Source organism: Hyperolius riggenbachi, chromosome 8, assembly GCF_040937935.1.
Source record: "Hyperolius riggenbachi isolate aHypRig1 chromosome 8, aHypRig1.pri, whole genome shotgun sequence".
In the NCBI taxonomy this organism is placed as follows: Eukaryota; Metazoa; Chordata; class Amphibia; order Anura; family Hyperoliidae; genus Hyperolius; species Hyperolius riggenbachi.
The window spans coordinates 47945065-47967086 of NC_090653.1; the positions used below are offsets into that span (position 1 = coordinate 47945065).

The 22022-nt window shown below is 47.6% G+C and overlaps 2 protein-coding genes across 2 annotated transcripts in view; both read left to right on the top strand.

Moving 5' to 3' along the window:
- Positions 1-5454: 5454 nt before the first annotated feature.
- CSNK2B (casein kinase 2 beta) overlaps positions 5455-22022 on the top strand; it is a 51179-nt gene continuing 34611 nt past the window's right edge. The window contains exon 1 of the mRNA XM_068249404.1: positions 5455-5571. The gene's annotated coding sequence lies outside the window, so the exon portion shown is untranslated. The remainder of the gene's footprint in view (positions 5572-22022) is intronic.
- Positions 11138-12640, top strand: LOC137527293 (E3 SUMO-protein ligase ZBED1-like). The gene has a single exon (XM_068247801.1). It carries the CDS (start codon positions 11138-11140, stop codon positions 12638-12640), a length of 1503 nt encoding a protein of 500 aa, XP_068103902.1.

The following is a 22022-nucleotide window of genomic DNA, read 5'->3' on the forward strand; positions in this document are numbered from 1 at the left end:
AAAATCGTAATGTTGGCAGCAGTCACCAGAAAATCATACAGTGGGCAGCAGTCACCAGAAAATAATCGTAAAGTGGGCAGCAGTCACCAGAAAATCGCAATGTGGGCAGCAGTCACAAGAAAAATCGCAATGTGGGCAGCAGTCACCAGAAAATCGCAATGTGGGCAGCAGTATCCAGAAAATCATACAGTAGGCAGCAGTCACCAGAAAATCATACAGTGGGCAGCAGTCACCAGAAAATAATCGTAAAGTGGGCAGCAGTCACCAGAAAATCGCAATGTGGGCAGCAGTCACCAGAAAAATCGCAATGTGGGCAGCAGTCACCAGAAAAATCGCAATGTGGGCAGCAGTCACCAAAAAATCGCAATGTGGGCAGCAGTCACCAGAAAATCGTTATGTGGGCAGCAGTCACCAGAAAATCGCAATGTGGGCAGCAGTCACCAGAAAATCGTTATGTGGGCAGCAGTCACCAGAAAATCGCAATGTGGGCAGCAGTCACCAGAAAATCGCAATGTTGGCAGCAGTCGCCTGAAAATCGCAATGTGGGCAGCAGTCACCAGAAAAATCGCAATGTGGGCAGCAGTCACCAGAAAAATCGCAATGTGGGCAGCAGTCACCAAAAAATTGCAATGTGGGCAGCAGTCACCAGAAAATCGCAATGTGGGCAGCAGTCACCAGAAAATCGCAATGTGGGCAGCAGTCTCCTGAAAATCGCAATGTGGGCAGCAGTCACCAGAAAAATCGCAATGTGGGCAGCAGTCACCAGAAAATCGCAATGTGGGCAGCAGTCACCAAAAAATCGCAATGTGGGCAGCAGTATCCAGAAAATCATACAGTAGGCAGCAGTCATCACAAACTCACACAGTGGGCAGCAGTCACCAGAAAATCGCAATGTGGGCAGCAGTCACCAGAAAAATCGCAATGTGGGCAGCTGTCACCAGAAAATCACAATGTGGGCAGCAGTCACCAGAAAATCGCAATGTGGGCAGCAGTCACCAGAAAATCACAATGTGGGCAGCAGTCACCAGAAAATCACAATGTGGGCAGCAGTCACCAGAAAATCACAATGTGGGCAGCAGTCACCAGAAAATCGCAATGTGGGCAGCAGTATCCAGAAAATCATACAGTGGGCAGCAGTCACCAGAAAATAATCGTAAAGTGGGCAGCAGTCACCAGAAAATCGCAATGTGGGCAGCAGTCACAAGAAAAATCGCAATGTGGGCAGCAGTAACCAGAAAATCGTTATGTGGGCAGCAGTCACCAGAAAATCGCAATGTGGGCAGCAGTCACCAGAAAATCGCAATGTGGGCAGCAGTCACCAGAAAAATCGCAATGTGGGCAGCAGTCACCAGAAAAATCGCAATGTGGGCAGCAGTCACCAAAAAATCGCAATGTGGGCAGCAGTCACCAGAAAATCGTTATGTGGGCAGCAGTCACCAGAAAATCGCAATGTGGGCAGCAGTCACCAGAAAATCGCAATGTTGGCAGCAGTCACCAGAAAATCATACAGTGGGCAGCAGTCACCAGAAAATAATCGTAAAGTGGGCAGCAGTCACCAGAAAATCGCAATGTGGGCAGCAGTCACAAGAAAAATCGCAATGTGGGCAGCAGTCACCAGAAAATCGCAATGTGGGCAGCAGTATCCAGAAAATCATACAGTAGGCAGCAGTCACCAGAAAATCATACAGTGGGCAGCAGTCACCAGAAAATAATCGTAAAGTGGGCAGCAGTCACCAGAAAATCGCAATGTGGGATGCAGTCACAAGAAAAATCACAATGTGGGCAGCAGTAACCAGAAAATCGCAATGTGGGCAGCAGTCACCAGAAAAATCGCAATGTGGGCAGCAGTCACCAGAAAAATCGCAATGTGGGCAGCAGTCACCAAAAAATCGCAATGTGGGCAGCAGTCACCAGAAAATCGTTATGTGGGCAGCAGTCACCAGAAAATCGCAATGTGGGCAGCAGTCACCAGAAAATCGTTATGTGGGCAGCAGTCACCAGAAAATCGCAATGTGGGCAGCAGTCACCAGAAAATCGCAATGTTGGCAGCAGTCGCCTGAAAATCGCAATGTGGGCAGCAGTCACCAGAAAAATCGCAATGTGGGCAGCAGTCACCAGAAAAATCGCAATGTGGGCAGCAGTCACCAAAAAATTGCAATGTGGGCAGCAGTCACCAGAAAATCACAATGTGGGCAGCAGTCACCAGAAAATCGCAATGTGGGCAGCAGTCACCAGAAAATCGCAATGTGGGCAGCAGTCGCCTGAAAATCGCAATGTGGGCAGCAGTCACCAGAAAAATCGCAATGTGGGCAGCAGTCACCAGAAAATCGCAATGTGGGCAGCAGTCACCAAAAAATCGCAATGTGGGCAGCAGTATCAAGAAAATCATACAGTAGGCAGCAGTCATCACAAACTCACACAGTGGGCAGCAGTCACCAGAAAATCGTACAGTGGGCAGCAGTCACCAGAAAATCATACATTGGGCAACAGTAACCAGAAAATCGTACAGTGGGCACTGGGCAGCAGTCAACAGAAAATCCTACAGTGGGCAGCAGTCACCAGAAAATCATACAGTGGGCATCAATCACCAGAAAATCGTACAGTGGGCAGCAGTCACCAGTAAATTGTACAGTGGGCAGCAGTTATTAAAATAAAATGCACCTGTAAAAAAAAAAAAACAATGAACTCACCTGGCAGAAGTCTCCTCTCCCGGCCTCTGGTGCGCAGCTCCACCAAAGATCCTCCTGCAGCACATCTCCCGCACTGACAGGCACAGTGCAGGGCTATGGCAAGATGGCACCCGAAGCCCTGTACTGGAGACACAAATAGTCTCCAGTGCAGGGCTTCTGCAGCCATCTTCCTGTAGCCCTGCTCTGCCTCCCGGGAGACTGCAGGCTGCGAGGAATAAACTAGACGCCGCGGCCAGTTCCACACCTGACTGGGGGGCCCCAGATTCAGCCGGGCGGCAGCGCTCTCCCCCCGCACACGGCTGGCGGGCCCTAGGGGGGCTCCAGGCCCCCCTGCGGCTGATGGGGTCGCATCCCCGGTAGTTACGTCGCTGGACAAATAGCATGCCTTATCAAAGTTATCACGCTTTATCAAAGTTAACACGCCTTATCAGAGTAGCATAGCAAGCTCAGGGCAGGAGGAGTGGAGCTCTCGTCATTGCCAATTAGCAGGCATAAGTTTGCTATGCTATTCTGATAAAGTGTGTTAACTTTGATAAGGCGTGCTAACTTTGATAAGGCATGCTATTTGTCTTAGTGAATCAAGCCCACTGTGTTGCCTTGCTTATCCTTTAAAGCAGACCTTAAAAGACTCTGAAGTCTCTTAAAGAGGAACTGTAACGACAAAACGGCCCCTGGGGGGTACTCACCTCGTGTGGGGGAAGCCTCAGGATCCTAATGAGGCTTCCCACGCCGTCCTGCGTCCCTCGGGGGTCTCGCTGTAGCCCTCTGTACAGCTGTGACGCAATATTTACCTTCCTGGCTCCTGCGCAGGCGCTCTGATGCCTCTCGGCGCCGAAGTAGGCGGAAATACCCGATCACCGTCGGGTCTGCTCTACTGCGCAGGCGCAAGTTTCCGGCGCCTGCGCAGTAGAGCGGACCCGACGGAGATCGGGTATTTCCGTCTATTTCCGTGCAGAAAGTCGCCACAGCGCCCCCGCTGGAGCCAGCAAAGGTAAATATTGAACTGACAGTCGGCACAGTCGCCGGCTGTTCGGAGGGCTGCGGCGAGACCCCCGTGGGACAGAGGACGGCGTGGGAAGCCTCATTAGGATCCGGAGGCTTCCCCCACCCGAGGTGAGTACCCCCCAGGGGATCTTTTTAATGTTACAGAGTCTCTTTAAAGGGAACCAGAGAGGAATGCTTCTGTAAAATAGAAAAAAGATTTTATACATACTTGGGGCTTCTTCCAGCCCCATAAGCCTGGATCGCTCCCACGCCGCCATCCTCCGCTTCCTGGATCCGCCGGTACCGGGCCCGTCACTTCCGGCGGACACGGCCAATTGTCCGCCTCACAGGGGCTCCCTCCATACCCGTACGCATGCGGCTGCGCAGTAAGCAGCCACACGCGTACCTGTATGGAGGGAGCCCCCTGTGATGCGGAGAATTGACCGCGTCCGCCGGGCCGACTCGTGGCAATGACGGGACCCGGTACCGGCGGATCCAGGCAGCGGAGGACGGCGGCGTGGGAGCGATCCAGGCGTATGGGGCTGGAGGAAGCCCCAGGTATGTATAAAAGCTTGTCTTCATCCTCTCTGGTTCCCTTTAAAAGTCATCTTTTTATTTCAAAAATCTTTTTAACCTTATTGTCCTAACTAAAACGCTGTATCCCCGCAACTATACACTAACTAAATCCCCCCAAACTCCCCGGGGCACACTGCGGGCAGCGCTTCCATGAGAGGCAGAGCTTTCAGCTGCAGCTCTGCCTCTCCACGCGTCTATCAGCGTGGATCTCCGCCTCTCCCCCGCCCCTCTCTGTCTTCCTTCACTGAGGGGGCGGGGGAGAGGTGGAGATACACGCTGATAGACGCGCATGGAGGCAGAGCTGAAGCTCTGCCTCTCACGGAAGCGCACACGGCAGCAAAACCCACAACCAAGAAAGTCGTGGATTTTGCGGGGGAAAGGTAGGGGGGATTTAGTTATTTTCAGCCGCGGGGATGCAGCGTTTCAGTTGGGGCAATAATGTTACAGAGGATTTTATAATAAAAAGCTGATTTTTAGGAGACTTCAGTGTCTCTTTAACTCAGAATGTCCTCTCTACTCTAAAAGATACGCAATAGCATAATAACCTTTAAACAAAAAACATTTCTTTGTTACATTTAATACAAATCCGAAATCTGCACTGTTTCTACTTCTTGATTCATGGAAGCAGACATATTGTTTACACCCTGTTCTTTCAAATGACCTTATTTGCCATATCTGCTGTGGCAGTCATGTGACACAGGGGAGAGATTAAATTACAATTTGTGATTAGTCACATATGAGGAGGGATTAGACAGGCTAAACATAGAGTGCATTTCTCTGTTTTACTTGTGTCCTCTGCAAGAGTTCAGGTCCACTTTAAGTATGAATAAAAATATCAGTTTAGAGTCACGAGTACATTTTTTGTAGTATTACATATTTTAGTACAAATCTGTACAAGTGATTAGGGACACACGAGGAAGGGAGAAGGCAGAGGGGGAAGTGGCAGTGACTGTTAGGGAGGTACAGAGCCATGTGGGGACTGGGGATGGGGAGGGCTGTGTTGGCTCCCCTGTGTTCTGTGTAACGAACGAGGAAGGATCCTGGTCTTGTGTCAGCTAATTACAGCCAGCACACTGGGCAGCCCTGGGTGTCACATGGTTTGGAAAGTACAGAAAGTACTGAGCAGCATAATTCCATCCTATCATCTAACAGCAGCCAGTGTGAAGCGCAGCAGAAAACTATCACTCCCAGCATGCCTCGGGGTCTGAGGCCATTTCCGGTGCGGACCGCGACTGCGCAGTAACAGGGGACCCGGGCCTTGTGTGTGTGGCGGCGGGTGTGAACCGGGAAGATTCGCCGTGTGGACGGGAGGAAGTTACGGGTATGAGCGGGTGTAGGGGGCTGGGCTGCTGTATACAGGGGCCCTGATTGCTCTGTGCTGTATCTGATATCCCGTCACCCTCTCACCTCCGGGCTGCTGGTGTGCGGCTGATCTGGTCCCCCCTATATACCCTGTTGTGCTCCAGCTTATCTGTCACCTCCTCTACCTATGTACCATGTGCTCCAGCTCATGTGTCACTGCTGTGTCCCCAAATCTGGTGCCCCTATGCTATACTATGTTACCACTGATGTCATTTCATGTGTCTACTACTATGCCACCCTGTATATCCCAACATGCTCCCACTGAGTGCCCCCTAATCTGGCCACCCTATATACCTTAATGTGCTCCAGCTCATATGTCACCTGCTTTGTCCCCAAATCTGGTGCCCCTATATGCCATAAAATGTAACCAATGATGTCACTTCATGTGTCTGCTAATATTACCCCCTCCCCCTGTATATTCCCACATGCTCCCCCTGAGTGTCCCCTAATCTGGCCACCCTATACACCTTAATGTGCTCCAGCTCATATGTCACCTGCTGTGTCCCCAAATCTGTTAACACTGATGTCACTTCATGAGTCTACTACTGTGCCCCCCTGTATATCCCAATATACTCCCACTGAGTGTCCCCTAATCTGGCCATCCTATACCCCTTAATGTGCTCCAGCTCATATGTCACCTGCTGTGTCCCCAAATCTGTTACCACTGATGTCACGTCATGTGTCTACTAATATGCCTCCCTGTATATCCCACATGCTCCCACTGAGTGTCCCCTAATCTGGTCACCCTATACACCTCAATGTGCTCCAGCTTATATGTCACCTGCTGTGTCCCCAAATCTGGTCCCCCTCTACACCCCAACAATATGTTACAACTGGTGGCAGTTCATGTGTATATTAATATGCCCCCCCCCCCTCATGTATTCTAATATGCTCCCAGTGAGTGTCCCCTAATCTGGTCACCCTATATACCCTGATGCGCTCCAGCTTATCTGTCACCTCCTCTACCTATGTACCATGTTCTCCAGCTCATGTGTTGCTTGCTTTGTCCCCAAATCTGTCGCTCATATATGCCATAACATGTAACCAATTATGTCACTTCATGTGTCTGCTAATATGCCCACCTGTATATCCCCACATGATCCCACTGAGTGTCCCCTAATCTGGTCCCTCTACCCTAATGTGCTTTAGTTCATATGTCACCTGCTGTGTCCCCAAATCTGGTGTCCCTATATGCCATAATATGTTTCCACTGGTGTCACTTCATGTGTATATTAATATGCCCCCTTTGTATTCCAATATTCTCCCACTGAGTGTCTTGTATTTTGGTTGCGCTATATACCTTAATATGCTCCATCTCATCTGTCACTTGCTGTGTCCCCAAATCTGGTCCACCTATATACACTGGTATGTTACCACTGATCATGTGTCTACTAATATGCCCCTTGTGTATCTTAATATACTACCACTGAGTGGCCCCTAATCTGGTCACCGTATATAAATTAATGTACTCCAGCTCATCTGTCACCTTCTTTACCTATGTACCATGTGCTCCAGCTCATATGTCACCTGCTGTGTTTACCACTCAGATTTGGTCCCCCCAAAATGTTACCACTTTGTCACTTCATGTGTACTGATCTGCCCCCCTGTATATACCAATATGCTCCCACATGAGTGTCCCTTAATCTGGTCAACCTACCCTAATGTGCTCCAGTTCATCTGTCACCTGCTGTGCCACCTAATCTGGGCCCCCTATGTGCCAGAGTATGTGACCACGCAAGGTATTTTTCTATCACAGCCCCTCTATACTATATATACACCAATGTGTTTGCACTCATGTGCACCTAATCTGCCCCCCCCCCCCCCATATACCTTAAAGAACAAGCGACACCCATGCTAACCTAGAAATAAAAAACATATATAAGTAGATAAATACTAGTTCTACTTACATAACAGATGTATTGTGCTATCCATGTAATGATTCCTGTGAATTTTACAAAGTAAAAGCAGAAAATCCTATTCTAGTCAGTGGCCATCTTGCCAAGCTAATGCTGACCTCATATCCTAATTTGAAGATTGTAGCGCTTGATAATTAATATTTCACAATGGCAGCAGTAAGTTAATATAGAATCCGTAACTATATACCAAAAATATATAAACAATAAAACTCATGCGCCTCTGCATATATGATTAATGCAATATTTATTAAAACCCATCCGTTAATAAAATCTGCACACCATGAATCTGTATTCAGCCTCTTTCTAGTCACATGCCTGGGCAACGTCAAGGGACCCAGGAAAAATTGCCTAGATTTCTATGCTGCCAATTTACTTCATATATGCGTGCATTAAATAAAAGCAACCTCCCTTTCTCTTTTAATCTACTGTTCCTCAAATCTCCAGAATATAAACAGCCAGCATTATAGATCTTTCCATGCAGTGTTATTGTTTCTCCACTCAGCAATACTTTGTACTTGCACTTAGCGTTTATCTGTCTTTCAGAAAGCGTATACTGAACGCTACACGTTTCACAGTCCAACAGGATTTATATAATAATCCTCCCCAGTGAGTTTAATCACAAGTGAGTTTGATCACAGGCTATTGGCTAAGAAGTGTGGTGACGTCACCCCCGGACTCCGTGTGTTGAAAGTACGCCAAGACGGAAGTCCATGTGTAGCCTATATCGGAGTGATCCAGCAGTGAGTTGCCGGCCAGGACTCAAGCGGATCTATACATCTAAAGATACCGGATAAGCTGGGAACTCTTTCTGCCCCCCTCCTCTCTCTGGAGTGATTGAACTGCCGATCAGTGCGGTAAACGTGAGTCAGCTACTGAGGTAGCAGAAGAATCTCTGTGATCAAACTCACTTTTGATTAAACTCACTGGGGAGGAATATTATATAAATCCTGTTGGACTGTGAAACGTGTAGCGTTCAGTATACGCTTTCTGAAAGACAGATAAACGCTAAGTGCAAGTACAAAGTATTGCTGAGTGGAGAAACAATAACACTGCATGGAAAGATCTATAATGCTGGCTGTTTATATTCTGGAGATTTGAGGAACAGTAGATTAAAGGAGAAAGGGAGGTTGCATTTATTTAATGCACGCATATATGAAGTAAATTGGCAGCATAGAAATCTAGGCAATTTTTCCTGGGTCCCTTGACGTTGCCCAGGCATGTGACTAGAAAGAGGCTGAATACAGATTCATGGTGTGCAGATTTTATTGACCTCATATCCTCCCTGACTCATGTTCTCCCCCCTCCTTACTCTTGCTCATTGTGTATTCATTAGCTGCCCTCCTCCCAGAGTCTTTTTTTTTTATTTATTATTTTTTTTTTATTGTTTACACATCCAATCACTGAGTCACCTCAGCCTTGCTTGTAAACACAAGTGATCAGCTAGGCAGGGAAATAAATGGAAGAGGAGGAATATATTATAGATAAAAAGAACTCCCAGCATTCAACTTTTTGGCACTAGGGCCAGTGCTCCTAAAGTATGTGATAACTCCAAACCATAACAGCAGAAAAAGTTTTTTGAATGCAGGATTAGCATCTTTATCACTTAATACACTCAGACCAGTTGCTGTTGAAATTTGATGTTTATGGTGACAATACCGCTTTATTCAGCCTGGCGGTATGGACGAGCTCAGCACGTCCATTACCGCCGGAGGCTGCCGCTCAGGCCCTGCTGGGCCGATTTTTATCAAATAAAAAGGTGCACACGCAGCCGGCACTTTGCCAGCCGCGTGTGCTACCTAATCGCCGCCGCAGCGCGGTGATCCGCCGCAGCGCGGTGATCCGCCGCATGCAGCGGCAAAAGAGGGCCGCCCGAGCCCAGCGCAGCCGGACCAAACAGTTCCGGCCAGCGCTAAGGGCTGGATCGGAGGCGGCTGACGTCAGGACGTCGGCTGACGTCACTCCGCTCGTCGCCATGGCGACGAGGAAAGCGAAACAAGAAAGGCCGCTCATTGCGGCCTTTCTTGTTACTTCTGATCGCCGGAGGCGATCAAAAGTACGCAACAGGAGCGCCCTCTAGTGGGCTTTCACGCAGCCAACTTTTAGTTGGCTGCATGCGATACGTTTTTTTTTTTAATAAAAAAAAAAACACGGCCGGTCGCCAGCCTGGCGATCTTAATAGAACACACAATTAACAAATGCTGTGTTCCTTTTTTTCTTTCTCTGCCTGAAAAAGTTAAATATCAGGTATGTAAGTGGCTGACTCAGTCCTGACAGGAAGAGACTACAGTGTGACCTAGGCCTGAACGATAAATCGATTTCGGATCGAAATCGCGATCACGGAAATGACGATTCCGTGATCGCCATGGCAACGATTTTACCCCCATGTTCAGCCCGTCCAGCAGTCCCCTCTTCCGCTCTGTGCAGCGGTTGTTTGCGGCGGCGTAGTGCCTGTAATCTACGTGATGGAGGCGGCTCTCACTCTCTCCCCCAACTTCAGTGTGCAGCCAATCAGCGCTCCGCTCGGCAGGCTCCGCCCACAGCCTCTCACACTCCTGGCGCCGCAGCTCACTCCTCCCAGCATCTCTACACCGCACCGCTGTCAATCATTTTGTTACGAGCGGCAGACTCCGCCCACCCGCAGCCTCACACTCCGTCCCAGCGGCTTCCTCCCAGCACCTCCAGTCCACGTCATAAGCTGGACAACGATTTTACCCCCATGTGCGGCCCGTCCAGCAGTCCCCTCTCCCAATCTGTGCAGCGGCGGCGTAGTGCCTGTAATTTCCGTGATGGAGGCGGCTCTCACTCTCTCCCCCAACTACCGTGTGCTGCCAATCAGCGCTCTGCTCGGTAGGCTCCGCCCACAGGCACTCACACCTCCAGCATCTCTATACATCAGCTGCGCTGTCAATCATTTTAAGTTACGAGCGGCAGACTCCGCCCACCCGCAGTCTCTCACACTCCGTCCCAGTGGCTTCCTCCCAGCACCTCCAGTCCACATCATAAGCTGGGCAGATTGCAGGCTGAGTCTGCTGACAATCACTTGTCTGCAAACAATCATTATTTTAAAGGGAACTGAACTAAGCATATATAAAGCGTATCACTTGGTGACTCCCTCCTCCCAGCGCTTCCACATCATTTGCTGGGCTGGCGGCAGACTCCGCCCACACCCTGTCATTCAAGTTCTGTATGCCTCTGTGACGCTGCACACAGCGTGAGAATGATGACTGGCTGCTGTGGTGTGACTGTGTGGTGATCTTTCTGCGTTCTGCAAAGCTGCAGTGGGGGCACTGTTCAATTTGTGCAAAGTAAGGTGCTATATTCCTATCCTAAGCCATAATTGTGGTTTCAAGGCAGGCTAATCTTGATAATAGCCTGAACTGCAGAGACTGTCAGAAAGCTAAGGAAGAACTCTAAGTTGCCAGCTTGCTGCTCACACAAAGTGATCGTAGTTGTTATCGCAAGCTGTTCCCCTACGTCCAGAGGTGGTAATAGACCACAGTAACGGTCTTAGCGCAAAGCCGTGACCTGAACAATCCTTTGTTACTGTTACGGGCCCGGGACTGTCTTCTTGTGGTTAGCTCCTGCTCCTCCTGTTGTGAAATGTGTGCCATGGCTTCTGCTACAGAACCAGAAGCGGAGTTAGATTTACTTTCCAAGAAAAACAGCACGTCGGTCATTTGGAAGTATTTTGGGTTTGAGACCACAGATGTGCAACAGAAACAGGTACTGTGCAGAACCTGTCGCACTAAAGTTGCAACTAAAACCGGAAACACAACAAACTTATACCGGCACTTGAAAAATCATCACAAGCATTTGCATGAGGAATGCATGAGTAAAAAGTCCGGTGAAAAGTCAAGTGAAAGTGATGCTCAGGCCCACTGTAGTAAACAGTCTACAATTACTGAATCTTTTACTAGTGTGACACCGTATGATTCCGGCAGCAAAAGACATCGGGAGATAACAGCAGCCATAACGCACTACATTGCCAGGGACATGGTGCCTGTTAACACGGTCACTAAATCCGGATTTCAAAAACTTATCGGCACGCTGGACAGAAGATATGTGATACCCTCCCGCACCTACTTCAACCAAGTTGCCATCCCACAGCTGTACACAGAGTGTAGAGAAAAAGTTGTAACAGAGTTGAAAAATGTTCAGTATTACGCCACAACTACCGATATGTGGTCAAGCAGAACGACCGAACCATATCTGAGTTTGACTGTACATTTTGTGAATGAGGACTTTGAAATGAAAAGTCGCTGTCTGCAGACCGCATACTTTCCCACTGACCACACCGCAGAGAATATTGCACAGGGTTTGAAAGAGAGTCTGTCAAGTTGGGGTCTGAGAGAAGAGGACCAGACGTGCATCACAACCGACAATGCAGCAAACGTCATCAAAGCGGTTGAACTTAATGACTGGACCAGACTTCAATGTTTCGGACACAGGCTGCATCTTGCAATTGAAAATGCTGTGAAAGATGATGCAAGAGTCAAGCGGGCAACTGGACTTTGCAAACAAATAGTTGGTGTCTTCTCTCATAGCTGGAAAAAGAAGACAGCGCTGAAAAAGGCACAGCAAGAATTTAATTTACCCGAGCACTCACTAATTACAGAGTGTGCGACAAGATGGGGTTCAAGGCAAAAAATGATAGAGAGGGTGCTTGAGCAGAAGAAGGCGTTATCACAGGTTCTGTCTGAAGACAAGAAGACACGTCACTTGGTTCCCACTTGGCAGGACACAGATGTCCTTGAATCAATCAACAATGCCATTGGACCTCTGCAGGAATTTACAGATGCACTTTCTGGTGAAGCATGTGTAAGTGTGTCCTACCTGAAGCCAGTTCTCTATCTCCTGAGAACAACAACCCTAACTGAAAATGTTGAGGACACAGATCTTACTAAGGAAGTAAAGTCCAAAGCTCTTGCCTACATTGAAGATAAATACAGCGACCCAGCCACACAGGAGCTACTGGACATAACTTCATTCCTTGATCCGAGATTCAAGACTGACTATATAAGTGCAGAGAATGTCCCAGACATCAAAGAAAAGGTACAGATGCAAATGGAGCAGGTGGCCTGTCTTAGCACCACAGAAGAGGGCCTGTCTTAGCACCACAGATGCCATGTCCAAGGGTGCAGCAGAGGCAGCTCCTTCCATCACCGGGAAGGGAAAGCGGTCACTGGGCAGCTTCTTCAAGAGCAAGGCTGTGCCTCTTCCATTCACTGTGCAGTTGGAGGATGCTCTTAAAGCTGAACTGGACAACTACCTGATTGGTCCAACTATTGATGGAGAGCAAGATCCACTGGCCTGGTGGAAAGTGCACAGAGTTAACTTTCCATGGCTGAGCAAAGTTGCTTGTAAATTTCTGTGCATACCAGCCACCAGTTCACCATCAGAGAGATTGTTTAGTGCTAGTGGCAATATTGTCACATGTCAGCGCGCATGTCTAAAACCATCCAAGGTTGACATGCTGGTTTTCTTGACCAAAAATCTGTAAAGAGAGTGATGTAGAGTTGTCAGGGAAAAAGTTGTTATATCTGAGATTTTATTTGTTCTGTATTTCACTCTAACTTAGTGGCAGGCTGTCAACTGTCAGCCTTTGTTTACATAATATATATTTGTAATTTTTCATGAAAAAGTTTCTGCATGAGTGCAGTACTGTTGGGCAAGAGAAGACCATTTTTGACTTTTTGGGAAATGTTTGTACATTTTTCTATTTCCTAAATGAATCTGAAGCTCGGGTTCAAAATCAGATACTTATACTTACCCTGAAGAGAGGGAAGATTTAGGATCCTATTGGAGGTAAATTTTGCTTGTCTGAAGCCCCCCCCCCCCATTGAAGAGTGCGGCCCTCCTTCCTGGATCATGTACTGGACAGACACGCAATAGCCGGCAAACCGACCCATGTGCAGTAAAACGAAGGCCATGGCTCCGGCTTACTGCAAATGTGCGGGCGGGAAGAGGAGCTGCATGACTCTGATGTGATAAACGACAATGCCTTGTCACTAATCTTCCAGGGGGCTGCGCTCAGCGACGGGGAACAGAGTAGCGAGGGAAGCCTTAATAGGCTTCCCTCGTTTCAGGGTAAGTAGTAGTATGTGATTTTGTACCTGAGCATCAGCTCGGGTACACTTACATAGTTTACATGTTTTGTATGTTATTTAACTGAAAACAAGTAAGGATTTTTTTTTGCACTACTGAGGATGAGGGTGGCTCTTTTAGTTCTTTATTTGTAACTGTTGAAAACTTTAACTGGAAGAAGCAGCCAACACCAGCATCCATGTATTTATAGGTCTAAGTTTGCTTTATTCAAATCTGTCACATAGATAAACAATGTTTCAGAGCGACTGCTGGCACCAGTTTGTACACTAACTTGATAAAGGAGCAGCAGTGACAGTCGCTGCAAAACGTTGTGTACCTATGTGACAGATCTGAATAATGCAAACTTAGGGCTAATTCACACTGCAAGAGCTTTTTAAGCACTAGTAATTTGAAAAGCTCTTGCTAATGCACTGCCATGGGGGATTTGTACAAAATCACATGGCTCCAGTGTGAACACACAGCATTACATTAGCAAGAGCTTTTAAAATCACAAAGCGCTGCCACCTACAAAAGCTCTTGTAGTGTGAACCAGCCCTTAGAGTTAAAAATACATGGATGGCATTGGTGGACACTGCGCCCAGTGCCCACTGTGCCCAGGTGTCGGCTGCTTCTTCCTATTGCGATTGGATTGGTGATGCCTAAGCCAGGCACATCGCCATTCATTTGATGGGGTGCACTACTGCACTGGATTTCTACAAGAAGTTACTGCTGTTAAAAACTTTAAAGAATATTCACGCAAGACACATGCATGTTTCTTATTAATAAATACGCTAATTGAAAGCAATTCTTGCCTTTAATTTTCATAATTGCATTTTAGATTAATAGCTATTTGTTTTGGTAAATTCACATAATGCAGTAACATTTACAAACGTGACAGAAAATGACATCATACTAGCAGTTTTATAGTATAATGTTAGTTTCTCTCAGTGCATGTTTGCAAATGTTACTGTGCACATTGTTAAATTAGTGATAAAGCTTGATTTGAAGAAAATCGTGAATCGAATCGAAATCGCAATTTCTGACAGAAATCGTGTGATTCAATCTTTTCCTAAAATCGTTCAGGCCTAGTGTGACCCTCACTGATAAGAAATTCCCCTTTTTATCCAAGCTATTTTCTGCTAGGAAAGTGTTTTATAGTTGGAATTTCTCATCAGTGAGGGTCACACTGTAGTCACTTCCTGTCTGAGTCAGGACTGAGTCAGCCACTTATATACCTGATATTTAACTCTTTCAGGCAGAGAAAGAAAAAAAGGAACACAGCACAGTTATTTGTGTGCTAGACACTGTACATACACGTCTGTCATCATGTCACTTTGGGTATCCTTTAATATGCTTCAGCTAATCCGTCACCTCTTCTACATGTGCATTTCAATGTGCTCCAGTTTATTTGTCACCCTCCCTAACTAATTACCCCAATGTGCTCCCACTTCTGTGTCCCCTAATCTGGCCCCCCTACCCTAATGTGCTCCAGCTCATCTGTCACCACCTGCAGCTATGTACCCCAATGTGCTCCCACTCTTATAACTTGCCTTCTATTGCTCCTGATCTTACCTGTCTGTATACCTTATTGCTCTTCCACTCCTATGTCTCCTCCTAATCTCATACCTAGTCTAGCCCAACAATGGTCTCTATTCGCAATCATTTTCTGCATTAGGAAATGCACTTGTGGTAAATTCCCAACTGAAATAAGACCATCTTGACATTCACAAAATGTTATGCATGATCATTTACCCGCATGCGTAAAAGCAGGGCTGTAGAGTCGGAGTCAAGGAGTCCAGTCTGGGCAATTTTGGGCACCTGGAGTTAGAGTCGAGGAGTCGGAGTCAATTTTGGGCAAAGTCGGAGTCGTTGATTTCATAAACTGAGGCGTCTGAGTCGGATGATTTTGTACAAAATCCACAGCCCTGTTAAGTATTAGACTAAGGAGTTGGAGTCAGAGCCATGTTGGGAGTCGGAGTCGTGGTTTCATAACCCGAGGAGTCGAAAGAGTTTTGTACTGGCTCCACAGCCCTGGTAAAAAAAGTGTGGCAAAAGTCGGTAGTTACTGCAAAAAAAATTGAAATTCACAAACAAAAAGAGGCGCACTATTTCTGACTTAACTACCGATTTTATATCACCTACTAGTACTTGGTGATATATTTTGCTTCCCCTTCACTTAAATGGAGTCTAGAGCCTTGAGCGCTGTGTTTGCTGGACTTTAATATTTTTTTTTTTTTATTATATACATAAGTTGTTTTTTTTTAATGACACTTTTTTTCTGCATGGTTACTATGTAACGCCGCATGTTTCCCCAATTTTTTACACGTTGTTCCCACATGCGGAAAATGTTAGTGAATGTGGAAAATATGCAGAAATTATCACTGGCGTTAATATAGCGGTCAAAAATCTCTTACCGCTTGTGTGATTGTGAATAGAGCCCAATGTCCCCTCCTGTACCTACTAACGTGGGCTCTGGTATACCCTTTTGTTCTCCCTCTCGTGTCACCTCCAGTGCCCCTTGTTCTAGTCCCCTACTATGCAACCTCCGCTACCCCTTATCCAGTCAGGGTTTGTCTTCTGACTCTGTCTCCCCGCACTCTTTAATCTGGGCCCCCTCTTTGCCTTGTTTCACCTCCTCTACCCATCAGTTTGGTAACACTGTGTGCCTGCTGCTTATTTTACCAGCTGTTCCCCACTTCGGTCACCTAGTGTGCCGATGTCTCTGTTGCCCATTTCCTTTAATCTGGCCATTGTATGCATCATCTCATTGCGTATGCCTTTCTACCTACTAATCTATTTGCCACTTAAAGCGGATCCGAGATGAAAAAGTAACTGTAACAAGTAACTTGTCTATATATCTTATCTAAAGTTTAGATAGTTTACACAGCAAATCTAGCTGAAAACAGCTTTAATAGAGAATGATTATTTCTTCCTGTGATACAGTGACAGCAGCCATGTTGTTTGTAAACATTACACAGAGGCAGGCTTATCTGTATCTTGAGCACTCAGCCTGTGAAAAAAACCTAATCCCCCCCCCCCTCTTCCCTCCTCCCCTCTGCCTCTAAAATCAATGGCTAGTAACACCTCCTCCTCCTCCTGCCCAGACTGAGCTCCCATGAGCCCTTGCTACTGCCAAGACTCTCTGAAAACCTGTGGGTGTGGTTTGTTTAGTTTATAGGGAATTAGAGTATTAAAACAAAAAAGTATTTGGCTTGAGGAATGTTCTATAAACTATAGGAAAGGAACACAATTATGCAATGAGTAAAAGTTCACCTCGGATACACTTTAATGACGTCTTTCTCCCCTCCTCCTTTCTTTGCAATTCCAGTTTCCCCACTTTTATAATGATGGTGTTTTGCATAGTAATGTTATGTACTCGTCAGGTAGGCTGTTGTAAGCTAACAGTTTGCAGTGCCACACTGCAGAATTGCATACATAGAACAATGATATGATCGTTTGCTGACATTGGTAAAGCACTGTCTATGAGAATGAACACACACACACACACACACACACACACACACACACACACACACACACACACACACACACACACACACACACACACACACACACACACACACACACACACACACACACACACACACACACACACACACACACACACACACACACACACACACACACACACACACACACACACACACACACACACACACACACACGTTAAAGCGGTATCGTCACCATAAAAATCAAATATCAACAGCATCTGATCTGAGTGTATTACGTGATAAATATGCTGATCCTGCATTCAAAACTTTCAGAACTTTATCTGCTGTTATGATTTGGAGTCATCACATACTTAAGGAGCACTGGCCCTTTAGTAGTCAGTGCCAAACAGTTGCATGCTGGGTTTTTTTTCTATCTATAATCCTCCTCTTTCCTTTATTTCCCTGCTTATCTGAAACCTAATCCCCTACTCACTTGTGTTTACAAGCAAGGCTGAGGTGACTCAGCGATTGGAGGAGAAAAGAAAAAATGTAAAGGGCAGAAATGACATCAGGATTTAGCCTAAACTGTGGGCAAAAGACATGGCCCCCACCAGGAACAGAATTCTCTTCATTTACTATATAAAATTCACTGAAATTAAAACGTGGACAGTACAATACATGTGTTATGTAAGTAGATCAAGTATTTATCTACTTATATATGTGTGTTTTTTTTTTTCCCCTGGCATAGTATGGCTAATCCTGCTTTGACGTCTTCCCCTCCTAGGCATCTGGCAAACGGCTGCTTCACAGTTGTTCACTGTCACACCACATCTGATCAGCTGCTAAAAGATGAATCCTTTTTAAAACAGGTCTACCAGGGTGAATTGCTTATGGCAGCTGAGAATCATTATGGGTCGTCATTGGTTTGTGTCATTGACCTGGTCTGACATGAACAGTATTTGAGCAAGAGGCTGAACTCTAGCACAGGACAGAAGGAAAACCTAGAGAAATGCACCCTGTATGTATTTAGAGAGTTTAGCCTGTCTAATTCCCCCTCATCTGTGACTATTCACCGCTGTAATTTGATCTCTTCACTGTCAGGTGGCAGCCTCAGCTAATTTGTAAAGAGAATCTGTAATAGACCTGAACGATTTTAGGGAAAAATTGAATTGATTTTGATTCACGATTTCCTTAAAACCAAGCATTGTTCCCCTCCTCTGTGCGCCTCTGTCCCTGTCTCTCTTTGTGCCCCTTTTGTCTGTGTCCCCTCTGTGTCTCTCTTGTCCCTTTTGTGTCTCTGTGCCTTCTCTCTCTCTCTCTTTGCCTGCCCTGTGCCCTCAAGCTGCGGCAGTGCTGGACAAACCTTCCAGCAAGAGTCCAGCGATGCCCATCTATCCAACTCACCTCCTGCAGGCTCTAATGCACGGCATACTACCTGTATGTCATGTGACATACAGCAACCAGGAAGTATGCCGTGCACAAGAGTCGGCAGATGGTAAGAGAGAAGGGACAGGGTTGGACTTGTCGGAAGGTATGTCCAACACTGCTGGTGCTGCGGGCCGCACGCGCTGGGACTTGGGGTAAGTTTGAAGCCGCTTCTAAAAACTTCCCCCGTGCAGAATTCACTGCTTTGACTATTCGAAATTGTGATTGTGATTTCGGTTTAAATTTGATTTATCTTTCAGGCTAGATTCACAATGGGACGTTGCGTTTTGATGCCACGTTAAAGTCGCACCGCAAGCTTACAATGCAACGCGCTCAAAAAGTGGCTACGCAGCGTTACCGTCACATACAGCACAGTGTTCTCCCCAGGATTTTTTTCCAGCCGGGTGGCATGAAAAAGTAGCCGGGTGGGGTGGGATTGGGGGAATGCTGAGCGGCACAACTTTGCTTACAGCATAGGAGGAGGTGGCAACCAGATGACAACTGGGTACTCATCAAAATTAACCAGGGGAGAACACTGCAGAGGTTGTGAATGGCTGGCCTACTGATGGCTGGAGCTGGGCTAGTGACACAGAGACAATACAGTCCTACTCCTGTGACTGGACTTACACACCTGTGTGAAGTGCCCCTTTACACAAAGCCAGCAGGCAGAGGTAGTGATTGGCTGGCACTGAGCTAATGACAGAGACAATACATTCCTATTGCGGTGACTGGAGACACTCCTGTGTGGAGTGCCCCTTTACACACAGCCAGCAGGCAGAGGTTGCGATTGGCTAGAGCTGGACAACTGACACAGAGATAGAATACATTACTATTGTGGTGACTAGAGACAAATCTGTGTGGCGTGCCCCTTTACACACAGCCAGCAGGCAGAGGCTGTGATTGGCTGGCCTGTTGATGCTGGGCTAGTGACACATTACAGAGGCCTCGCTCCCCCCCACAACACAGCCGCCCTCTCACCCTCCCCATATCCGGGCGCAGAATCCCATGTCGGTTGCTATGGAGATGAGTGAAGCTAGGCTCCTCAGTCCCCCACACAATTTCCAGCGCCCTCCTCCACTCCGGAGCAGTCCCGCATCCGCCCCCCAACCTGGCTGCACTCCATATACATTTACCGCTGCGCAACTCCCCGGGAAGCCACAGGTGCAACCACTGCTGCCAGCACGTCGCACGCTAAGCTCCGCGTTCCAGATGACGTCACCGCACGGCTTCAAGGGCTACACAGAATCCGCCCCCGGCCGTGAAATGGCTGACAGGCGCAAATGATAGGGCGCTCTGCGGACTCCTCCCACTAGGCCACGCTTGTGATGGTAAGGAAGCGCTGATTGGCCGAGCGTCACTTCACTGAAAGCTGGAGAATAATAATGGCAGCGATGAGCCGAGCATGTGGTGACAGGACAGGTGGTCTCATCAGCCGGGCGGTAATTTATTTTACCCGGGCGCTCCGCCCAGCTAATTGATCCTGGGGAGAACACTGCAGCAGATACAGTAAAAAATACAGGCAACGAAAAGTATGCTTCCAAGTCATTACTGAGCATGTACAAACAGTCCAACGCAGCTAATAACGTGTATAACGCGCTGCATGCAGTACTTTCACTTAAAAGGAAGGTTCAGGGAGGGGATTAAAAAAAATAAAAATAAATTTCCGCTTACCTGGGGCTTCCTCCAGCCCGTGGCAGGCAGGAGGTGCCCTCGCCGCCGCTCCGCAGGCTCCCGGTGGTTTCCGGTGCCCGACCTGGCCAGGCCGGCTGCCAGGTCGGGCTCTTCTGCGCTCCATTTCCTGGCACTTCTGCGTCCCACGCCGGCGCGCAGACGTCATCGGACGTCCGCCGGGCTGTACTGCGCATGCAGGTCGGGCTCTTCTGCGCCACGGGCTGGAGGAAGCCCCAGGTAAGCGGAAATGTATTTTTATTTTTTTAATCCCCTCCCTGAACCTTCCCTTTAACAAGCAGCGTTAGACACCAACGCAACGTGTGCACTGTGAATGGGGCATTGATATTTCATTGCAGTGAGTTATTCTGCGTTAAATGTTGTTATAACGTGCCACTTTAACGTCCCACTGTGAACTTAGCCTCAGGCCTAATCTGTAATGGGGGGGGGAAAAAACCTCTGGGGGGGGGGGGGGATACTTGCCTCGGGAGGGGAAAGCCTCTGCATCCTAACGACGCTTCCCCCGTCCTCCTCCGTTCAATCGCACGGATCTCCTGAAGGGCAGCTAGGAAATCGTTTACCTACCGCGATCCAGCGCAGGCACACTAGCGGCTTTCTGTTCGGGTCAAGGCAGAAATAGCCGAACCCGATCGGGTCTGCTCTGCTGCGCAGACACGAGTCCTTTTCACTGCCGATATTTCCACCTTACCCGAAGGAAGAGCCGCTACTGCGCCTGGGCTGGATCCCAGAGAGGTAAATAAATGTAGCTTGTCGTGGGTGGATCCAAGGGAAGCTAGCGCTAGATTCCTGCTGTCTGCAGAGGTCGGGGAAGCCTCATTGGGCCCTTGAGGCTTTCCCCTCCCGAGGCAAGGATCCCCCAGAGGGGTTTTTGTAAAGTTACAGAGTCTCTTCAACCCTATGTCTGCTTCCATGAAAGCAGGAAGTAGAGGCACTGCAGATTTATTGCAGGGTTTGTATCCACTGTAGCAAAAAGTTTGTTATGCTGTTGCACATTTTTTAGAGCAGGGAGGAAGTTCTGACTTCAGTTCCGCTTTAACAGGAGTTATCTTATCTAGGGTGTGTATGGGGTTTTACTGTCAACCACTATGGACTATCTGTTTGGCTTATTCCTGTTACTCCCAGCCACAAATTTGTTATGCTACCTAATACAGTAATGGTGAAACTATGGCACTTATGCAGGATGGGGGCACTCAGAGCCCTGTGGGTATGCGCACCTTCGCCCAAGGAAAAGTGTGATCCTGCTGTTCAAACTGCTAAGTTCACCAGGAAGTCTACCAGTCTACCAGTCCACACCCAGATCCACCTAAGCTGTTGCAAACAGGGCTGTAGAGTTGGTACAAAAATCATCCAACTCCTCCTGGTTTATGAAACCGCCGACTCCAGGTACCCAAAAAAAATCTCCTCCACTCTGACTCCTTAGTCTAATTTTTACAAAGACCATGGATTTGGTTCAAAAATCATCCAATTCCTCAGTTTACTGAAACCACCGACTCCAGGTACCCAAAATTACTTTGACTCCACAGGCTTGTGTTCAAATGCAAAGTCCAAACTGAAGAATGACTGGGTCTCTACCTGGATTTATGCAATATTTGCAGAATTATTGAAAGACAAAAAGACACACCTTTGCCTCAGCCAGTGGCGTAGTGGTCCGGCAATAAGGAGATTCGCAGCACCGCAAACCCCATTTGCAGAGTCCTGAGCGTAATGCAGGAGAGAAGTGACATGCCTCTCCGGGCTCCACCAATGAGCTCCTCCTAAACAGTCTCATCACCATAATTACAACTCTGTCTCTGGTCACATGACCCACGGGTAAAGTGAAGAGAGAGGGCACTGTAATCCTAGAC

Coding starts and splice junctions, on each gene's coding strand:
- LOC137527293 (XM_068247801.1), top strand. CDS start 11,138: ATGGCTTCTGCTACAGAACCAGAAGCGGAGTTAGATTTACTTTCCAAG.